At 34.7% G+C, this 10,000-nt stretch overlaps 1 protein-coding gene and 1 pseudogene across 1 annotated transcript in view; both read left to right on the plus strand.

Moving 5' to 3' along the window:
- LOC137646438 (uncharacterized) overlaps nucleotides 1–10,000 on the plus strand; it is a 242,213-nt gene that overhangs the window by 126,296 nt on the left and 105,917 nt on the right. The window contains 1 exon segment of the mRNA XM_068379538.1: nucleotides 7,619–7,678. Within this exon segment, the coding sequence (XP_068235639.1) occupies nucleotides 7,619–7,678 (60 nt within the window).
- Nucleotides 2,371–5,054, plus strand: LOC137646958 (uncharacterized; annotated as a pseudogene).

A 10,000-nucleotide genomic window follows, 5' to 3' on the forward strand; every position in this document is an offset into this window, starting at 1 on the left:
TCAGTTTTACTCATATTCATTTTCAGTTCTACATTTCTGCTTTCTCTAATCAAATATTTTATCATCTTTTGTAATTCCTTCCTTGATTTACAAAACACAACTATGTCGTCTGCACATCTCACATTGTTAAGGTATTGCCCATTGATATTAATTCCAGCAATTACCCAATCCAAATCCTTTCCATTAGCTGGTTAATTACATGGATATAGTCAGTTGTTGAATACCCATTTCTAAAGCCTGCCTACTCTCTTAGTTGATTAAAGTCTAGCTGTCTTTCTATTCGGCCTGATATATATATATATATATATATATATATATATATATATATATATATATATATATATGTATATATATATATATATATATATATATATATATATATATATATATATATATATATATATATTACGGAAAGCAAACTTATTGGGAGGTAAGGTTTCAGATCTATTGTGACTCCCTTTTTGGGAATCAGTCAAATGCTTAAGTTTTTCCGATCTGTAGGATAGAGCTTTCTTGCAGGCATTTGGTGTAGAGTTCAGTGAATTTTGCTACTATGAAATTTCCTATATCTATTATTAAATAAATTGTTAAGCTATCTTCTCCTGATGCTTTGCCTCTGCTCATGCCTTTTAATGTTTTCTTTGCTTCTCCTACTGTTACGTTTGGTACCGGCTCAGGTGTCTTATTATTTCTATTGGTGAATTTATTTCTTATGTCACTATTTATACATATAGCAATGTATAGAAATCCACAATTTGTATCACTCCATCTTTATTGTAGATAACATTTCCATCTTCATCCTTTAATCAAACATTTGTTGGCGCCCTATTCAAGGTCTTTTTTTCATCAATTTGATGCTTCTTCCTTTCTTTAGTCTTTCCACAATGTTGGTCTGATTATGTTTACGAATTTCTTGGGTTTTTACTTTGTATATTGTTTTGAATAGTTCTGATAATTCTATTTCATCTTTATTGGATTTTACCCTCATATCCAATATTTTCTTTATTAGTTTTTTGGATTATTTTCATTTGACTGCAGCTTGAGGCAGTTGTGTGTATGAATGCTGGACTACTATTATTGTTATTTTTTTACCAGAGCAGAAGTGTTTGTTTATTTTCTAAAGCCCTAATTCCTCCTTTGGAGAGATTTTCCTTGAATGTGAAATTGATTGTTGATGACCTGGCTTGTGATAAGGAACTTGATACGACCACTCAGAATTATATAATTGTTGATGACCCGGACTGAATGATCTTTCGATTGCTGTTGATGATGATGATGATGATGATGATGATAAGGATGATAACCACGACCCCAATCAGGAAGGTAGTTGTGGCAAATTGCCACACAGTGGGACTGTTAACCACAGAGCTGTGGTAGTGTGCCGCAAAAGACAGTTCGGCTTTGTGTGGACGACTGTGTTGGTGTCAACATAATATATATATGAACACATGTAATTTATTTTGGTGTTAGTGTGCGGTGTAATTTTAAGTTTGTTAGGGTTTTTTTGGTTTATTTGAATGGTGTCACGGTTATTATATATTTAGTGTTAAGTTTTTGATTAGTTTTAAGTGATATTATTTTGACTGTGGATGGTTCGTATTAAGCATATTAGTTTTAAGAAATATAGTTTTAGGGTTATGTTTTGTTTTTATGTCTTTTTTGTCCAAGAGTCCTGCTGCTGATAAGGTAAGGGGAAAGTTTGTATTGAGGAGACTATTGTCAGTAAGGGTGATCCAAGGGTTGGGGTTATTCTTGCAACATCCTGCCACATTATTTTGGCGCCCGAACAGGGACTGCCGAGGTGGGATTGGAAGCTGGACTGTTGGACGAAGGACTGATAGGATAAGAAATTAGATTAAGGTTGATGAAAATGGAAGAACAATTAAGTATAGTAAGGGAGGAATTGCGGTTGGCTAAGGAGCGAGAGGAGAAGTTGTTGCTTGAGAATGTGTGGCTGAGATGTGAGAATGAGGAGATGCGAAAGGAACTGAAAGCTCCAAAGGGAACTGTAGAGAGAGTGGAAGAAGTTTTGAGATGAGGACGCAAGAAAACGAGGAACGAATGGAGAAACGAATGGGAGCTATGTTGGGGCAAGTAATGAGAATGATGAAAACGTTCATGGGTGAAGGTGCAGTCGGAGGAGTGGCTTCTGCTTCAGGTAATAGGTTGATAGTGGAAGAAAAGGTTAAGGTGAGTGATAATGGGAAAGGAAGTGATAGTAATAGTGATAGTGAAGTTAAAGGGACTAGGTATAATAAGGATGAATAGAAAGGTGAGAGGAAGGATGAAAGGAAAGGTAAAAGTGATATGAAGAAAGAGAAGAAAAAGTGTCAGGATGAGATCGAGGATGATCGTGAATGAGTGAAAGTGGTGAGTAAGAAAAGGGCTAGGAAGAGTATAATCAAGGATAGGAGTATGAGTGTGGAATTAGATTCTTTATATTCTAGCGAGGAAGTAGGAAACAAGAAGGAAGGTAGCAGTGATAATAGCATTGAGAATGAACGGGATGTGCGTAAGACTGTGTTTATGAGAGAGGTACCTCGGTGTGAAAGGTTCAATGAGCATAGTAGTAAGGATGTATACGAGTTTTTCAAGGAGTATGAGAGGTATTGTCAGGATAAGTATGCTGATAGTAAGAGAGTTTGGACTAGGGAGTTAGGAGAATATTTGACTGGGTATTTGTTGACGATGTATGGTGTGATAATGAGTGTGGGGGATGTTGAATATGATAGTGTGAAAGGTAGGATAATTGAGCAGGTAAAACGTATGAAAGGGAGTGTTAGGTATAGACGTTAAAATTATTTTGATGAGGCTCGAATGAATGTGGGTGAGGCTATTTCTATGTATGTATGTCGGTTAGAAACGTTAGCAAGGAAGAAGTATGGAGATGAAGGTATAAATGAGAATAAGGAGTTAATGAGGAAGTTTTTGGCGACAGTACCTGAGAATGTGTGTGAATTTATTCATTTGAAACGGGAGAAAATGAGGTGGACGAAGGAAAGATTGACAGGGGATGATATTTTAGAGATAGTTGAGGATTACGAGTTAGACAGATGTATAAAACAAAGTAAATCTGTGAATGTGAGAGCTGGAATGGAGGAAAGTGTGTCAGAATTCGGTAATTTTAATGATGCTATTTTGAGAGGACCGATGAGGATAGCTGATAGTGTAGTAGATAGGAGTGTTAGGGCGAGTAATGTAGAAATACATGTACGGACAAATGAAGGGTTTAGGTAGGTAATCAGGTTTGGAGAGATAGGAGTGCTAGTGTGCAGTGAGGTAGGTCAGGTAGTTGTGTCCGTGAAGAGAAGTGTTATAGATGTGGGAAAGTAGGGCATAAAAAGAATGAGTGTAGATGGGTGTTAGGAGCATGTTCCGGGTGTGGAGAGATAGGGCATCGTATTAGTGAGTGTAAGAAAGAGAGAGTGGTTAAGTGTTATCGATGTGGTATGACTGAGCATATAGCGAGTGGATGTAGGAGTAGTTGTACGAATGTGATTTGCGGCAATTGTGGTAAGGATGGGCTTTATGTGAGGATGTGTAGGGAACAGCGTACAAAGTGTACTGAATGTGGTGTAGATGGGCATGTAGCTAAGGTTTGTAGGAAGAAGGCATTAAGTCAGCCAGGACGTTCGTGAAACTAGTTAGTAAGAGGGTTCAGCTGGGCGAATTCTCTTGTGTGTAAGGAGGGAATAGGATTAATATTTGTGAGAATGGGATGAATAATTGGTTGGAAATGAGTAAGTATGAACCTAGTATGCATGAGAAGTTAGGGTTGGAAAATAAACAGTTGGTGTTAGTAGAATATATGAAAAGGAAGAATACTAGAGCTATAAGTAAGGATGAAAGAAGGGGAAATTTTATAAGTAAAAGTGAGAATGGAAATAAGTACGACAAGGGTGTAAATGTACAGGTGAGTATGGAAGATAAATGTGTTAATACAGATGAATCATGGCTAAGTATGAATGATACCTATAGTGTGTGTGGTTTTTCCTTAGATGATGTAAAAGAAAGTATGACTGATGCGAGAATGAGAGATAGGAGAATGATAAGTAGTATGAATGAATCTTTTATTAAAGTAGAAAATGGTTTGGATGAAATGGATGAATTGTTGACGGGAATAAGTGAAATTTTAGAGCATGATGATAGCGAGGTAGATGGGATTGTACATGATATATTAGATGATGGGGATTTAGATAGGAATAGTGTTAATGTAGCGAATGATTATGATAAGGAAGAAGTGAATGAGAGAGTGTATGAAGGCCCAGTTACTCGGAGTAGAAGTCCCATTCCCAACTGCGATTGGGTAATGAAAAAAATAATGTAAGTGGTTGTGTGAAAATGTAGAAGGATTTGCCAAAGTAAGGGGGGAGGAATGTGGAGGATCAATTTTTATTTATTTTTATTTTGATGTTGTTTGCCAAATCGAGAGAGAGAGAGAGAGAGAGAGAGAGAGAGAGAGAGAGAGAGAGAGAGAGAGAGAGAGAGAGAGAGAGAGAGAGAGTGTGTGTGTGTGTTTGTGTATCAGCGAGCGAGAGGTAGTTAGTATATTGATTGTTTGTTGTGAGAAAGACTGTTGGTATAACTGAGATTGTTTGTTTATGTTTTAGCTAGGTTAGGACAATGCTGAATGTCTTGGGTAAATGATTATTTTGATTTGACTGCAGCTAGAGGCAGTTGTGTGTGTGAATGCTCGACTACTATTATTATTATTTTTTTTCAGCGCGGAAGTGTTTGTTTATTTCTAAAGCCCTAATTCCTCCTTTGGAGAGATTTTCCTTGAACGTGAAATTGATTGTTGATGACCTGGCTTATGATAAGGAACTTGATACGACCACTCAGAATTATACAATTGTTGATGACCCGGACTGAATGAGCTTTCGATTGCTGTTGATGATGATGATGATGATGATAAGGATGATAACCACGACCCCAATCAGGAAGGTAGTTGTGGCAAATTGCCACACAGTGGGACTGTTAACCACAGAGCCGTGGTAGTGTGCCGCAAAAGACAGTTCGGCTTTGTGTGGACGACTGTGTTGGTGTCAACATAATATATATATGAACACATGTAATTTATTTTGGTTTATTTGAATGGTGTTACGATTATTATATATTTAGTGTTAAGTTTTTGATTAGTTTTAAGTGATATTATTTTGACTGGGGATGGTTCGTATTAAGCATATTAGTTTTAAGAAATATAGTTTTATGGTTATGTTTTTTTTTTATGTCTTTTTTGTCCAAGAGTCCCGCTGCTGATAAGGTGAAGGGAAAGTTTGTATTGAGGAGACTATTGTCAGTAAGAGTGATCCAAGGGTTGGGGTTATTCTTGCAACATCCCGCCACAACTTTAACTTATTTAACACTGTTACTTGACTAAATTGACATTTTCACAGAAAATAAAATCTACTTAAGTTTTCGTTTCTACATTTGAGCTTCTCCGTAACCATTTTCAATGTTCTTTTTTTATCAAAAAAGGTTTTCATGATTTTAAGATTGTTTCTTTCTGGAAATTTTACAAGCATGTCTCCTCTGTCATTCCTTGTGTCGATAAATTTACCTACTGCTGATTCTCGTCTCTTCTTTCGACCTACTTTACCTTTAAATCACACAAAACATGTGAAAATTGAGTCTTATGCTCTTTTCTCATTATATATATATATATATATATATATATATATATATATATATATATATATTTATATATTTATATATTTATATATTTATATATGTATGTATGTATATATATATATATATATATATATATATATATATATATATATATATATATATGTATGTATGTATATATATATATATATATTTATATATTTATATATTCATATATGTATGTATGTATATATATATATATATATATATATATATATATATATATATATATATATATATATATATATATATATTATGTCAGATATTCTACTAGTAGGAGTGTATCTTCTAATACATAGATAAAAGCAAATTATTTACCATTTCATACCGCCACCTCTCTCTCTCTCTCTCTCTCTCTCTCTCTCTCTCTCTCTCTCTCTCTCTCTCTCTCTCTCTCTCCTGGTATATGTATGTATTAATGTCATATGTAAATATCAATATCATTCGGTTTTTAATGTCTATTCATGATTTGTTGGTGCTCATATTCCTGTTGTTAAATTAAGCGTTTTCGTTTATTTTGCTGAATTTATTTCGATCTGACATTTTTGAGGATTTTAAACCATTTGTTGGAACACTTGTAACGAGGCAATGACATTTTCGAGGGGGTAAGATCAGTTCTCAGAAATCTCTGATATGGCTGTTTTATCGGTTAGCTTTTGTTCTGTTCAGCTTCTCGGGCAAAAACTTCTATCTATTGAAAGTGGAAATTTAAATGAGATTATAATGCTTTTTGATTGCTACGATTTTTGTTCAATATCACTAGTAATCTACGAGACATAAAAAATCCATAATTGTTCAAAAAGTTTACCGGTTTGACATGTAATATATTCAAAACAAAACTGAAGTTTTAATTAGCAAGGTGACTTGTATGTTGGTCTTTATTGCCTACGAAAAAAAATACAGTAGATATGATAAAAAGGGAAAAAAAGGAAAATCCACAAAGAAATAAAAACCAGGCTTTTCTTCGGAAAACAGACATGAAGAAATTAAAAATGTTTTATGATATAAGGTTTAGGATTTATGAAAACCTTCAAACTTTGATAAAACTAAAACAATAATCAATACCCCTCTCTCTCTCTCTCTCTCTCTCTCTCTCTCTCTCTCTCTCACACACACTCCAATGTGGCAAAATTTCATTGTATATGAGCTGCATATAAAGAGCTTGTGTTTCTGATATGAATGAAGTTGGAAGAATTGACGAGTAACTACAATTCGACCACTCAAAAATTGTTTTAAGTTGATAAGTGAACGGAAGGATGATATAACTAAAAGCTAGTCAGCTGGTGAGAGTTTCTGGAAATGTTTAGTCATGTACTGAAAGTAATTGTAGAGATTGCTGCTGAAATGCTTTATATATTTTAACGGGTTGCTGTTATTATATAATGTATTTTCACTTTATAATATTTAACTATCAGGTGAAAATGGTTACAAAAACATGAAAAATACCTTTAAAATAGCTTAAAATTGCGTCAGCTTCCGGGGGCTTATATCGGCCCCCAGCTGCTTTGGTCATGTTTTCCTACAACCCCTTTTTGAACTTGCTGCAGCCGTGCTTGAGGTGCTGTAGTCAAGACCTATTTGGGAAACCAAATATCTAACTGGGAAATAAATTACTTCACGAATGAGTCTTAATTCTACCATAAGGCGCCTGCTTTCTGTTGCATATGATTGATAGGGGATTTTATAAAACCACTCTCAAATTACTAATAAAAAATCGTCTCAAGGAATGACCGAGAAATATTAGCCGAAGGTTTGAAGATTAAACTTGAATAAAGTTACCCAAAGGAAAGAGTGTACAGGGCCCAGACATTTACGTATTCATTCACACAAAGAACATCTTGTTAGGATCTTCCAAGTGGTATAATACTGTAAGGTGGTTTTTAATTGAAGTTTCACAGCATGCGTTCGAGGCCAGATGAACATTAAAGATTATTTCTTTCGTTCATTTCAGATATCTGCACATATCATGACCTCTTCCCCAAGGTTATGCCTCTCAGGAGAACGTACCTGGGTAAGTTGGAATATCCTATACTGTAATTTGTGTGCTTTCTTTACATTTTTACCTATTAAACTGTCACGTTTTAAATAGTTTGTTCTCACTGGATTCTTACAGACGAAGTTCTTATACAAATGGCGCAGTTAACTGTCTTTCTTGTCAAACACAAAAAGATAGACTTCTAAAATTTAATGACTATTCTTGTAATAACAAACACTTCAGGGGGAAGTGTTTACTTTGATTCTCAACCAACGCTTATACATTAGACAAATGACAAAAGTATATGAAAATTGAGTAAACTAAGTTCATATTCGTTCATATTGTTCGTAATACCTTGTTTAAATCTCTGATGGGCAATCAAACCATTTGGTTAGTTTCTACTTATCACCACGCAAACTATGTAAAAAATCATAACATAAAGATATATATTCATAAATCAAATCATTCATATAGGCTAAAATATTTGTTCCTTGGTGCGAGAATGTTGGTTTCAAAGACTATTTCATAAGATTTATACATTCGTCGTTTGTTTCTTTTTTTATCTGAGATGGAAATGTAATCATCTGCTGCGTTATTAAACTCCCTCTCGGCATCAGTCGCTAGAGGTTTCCATGATTTCCTCCCTCATTGATAAAACTCTTCTTAAATTAGTAGTTTTTAGGTTAATCTACTTGATTTGGAAACTCCTTTAAATGAAATGTGTTCATAGAAAGTATATTCTAACAGTTAGTATTCATACAGCAAATAACCAGTCCTTAATAGCACTCTATATCTATTTCTGGTTACAACTCTTGACTTCTAAAACGATTTTAGAGTAAATTTCAAGCTGGTTAATCATGAGGCTGATAAAGAGCCCGTGCAGCCTGGAGAACTGACAATGGAGAATCATTGTTGACAGTGGTTTTAATGGACCCGAGGTGCGTTATGAGACCTTTGTACCATTTCTCTTTTTTTGTATATATTATCCTTTGTATCTTCGCTCTCCCCTTGCACTGACAGCAATTTGTATTAACATGTCTGCCTATTTCACTGTTAACTGTTAACAGAACCGGTTGCCGGTTGGACAAGAAATAGCATGTTTGTATTTTGTGACCTTCTTACCGAGACCTAGTGTGTATATATACTCGATGTGTCGATAATAAAGTTACTCAGTTGCATTCATCTCGCCTTTGAGTCATAACCTACTCTTGGCCCGTCACATTGGTGGGTAAGGTCACAAAACACAAATGACATACTGAGAGGATTGTTTGATGGAAGATATGTTTAATTTGAGAGGTCAATTAATCACAAATAAGTTTTATGATTGATAACAGAACGACTAAAAGTGTTTTCATAGAATTATTACAGTTTGAAAGACACGCAAAAATTCACAGGATTGCTGATTAGAAGCAAATCAGTGAATAATGCAACAATTTATGAATGGCGAGCCAGGTTCATTATCATAAGAAAATTTTAACTGATAAATGTCTCTGTCAGCAAAAAGTGAGACATGTTGATTTACGAAAAAAGAGAAAATAATTAGCGGGTGTTGTGAGATGATTGATATAACGGAATTTTTATGCAAAGGGAACAGAAAGGTTCCAGAAATTTAGATTAGTCTTCTTTAAATTAGCGGAAATTGGGTAAAACTTTAGTTAAACCAAGTTTTGAAAAAACGTTCAGTAACATTTTCCAAATTCAACGCAATATCTTGCCTAATGCCACTGAATCTCTTTGCTTTATTTATGAAACAAATTTCCATCACATACTGAAGAATTACTTATACACGCTTCCTTTTTCAATGATCTGGTTTTGAAAAGGGCAATCGTCTTCGACAATTCACTTTTGTGTTCAATATATTTAATTGCGCTTCAATGAGCTTTAGTAATGAAATCAACTCGTTTCTTGGCTTCCACTATCATCACAACTGCCCCCGCAGAAAAACATTATTTAATTTCATCCTTCTTTGCTAATCACTTTTTCCAGTCTTCCTTTTGGATATCACCCCCATAACACTTGCAAGTCCACTAGCTGTCAGTGAAACAAAATAGTGTTTGATTGTGTCCATCAGTATGAAGGTTCTTGTTCGAAGGCGTGAATATTTTAGCGATTGTTAAATAAAGAAGATAGAAGGCAGAATTAGAGGCTGAATTAGAAGAGGTTAGTGTATGATTCATAATAGGCTTGCTTGTGGAAATAGCTGTTGAGACTGTCAGAAGAGTAGAGTAATTGAAAGGCTACAGAATAGAGAGATACCAGGACTTGATTGATTATATGCAAGATGCTGTAGTGAGGTAAAAAATTGGATTAAGAGCCTGACTAAGATGTGTATAGTAGGCTATATCTCCATGAGGAAAA

This window comes from Palaemon carinicauda, chromosome 9 (assembly GCF_036898095.1).
Source record: "Palaemon carinicauda isolate YSFRI2023 chromosome 9, ASM3689809v2, whole genome shotgun sequence".
NCBI lineage: Eukaryota > Metazoa > Arthropoda > Malacostraca > Decapoda > Palaemonidae > Palaemon > Palaemon carinicauda.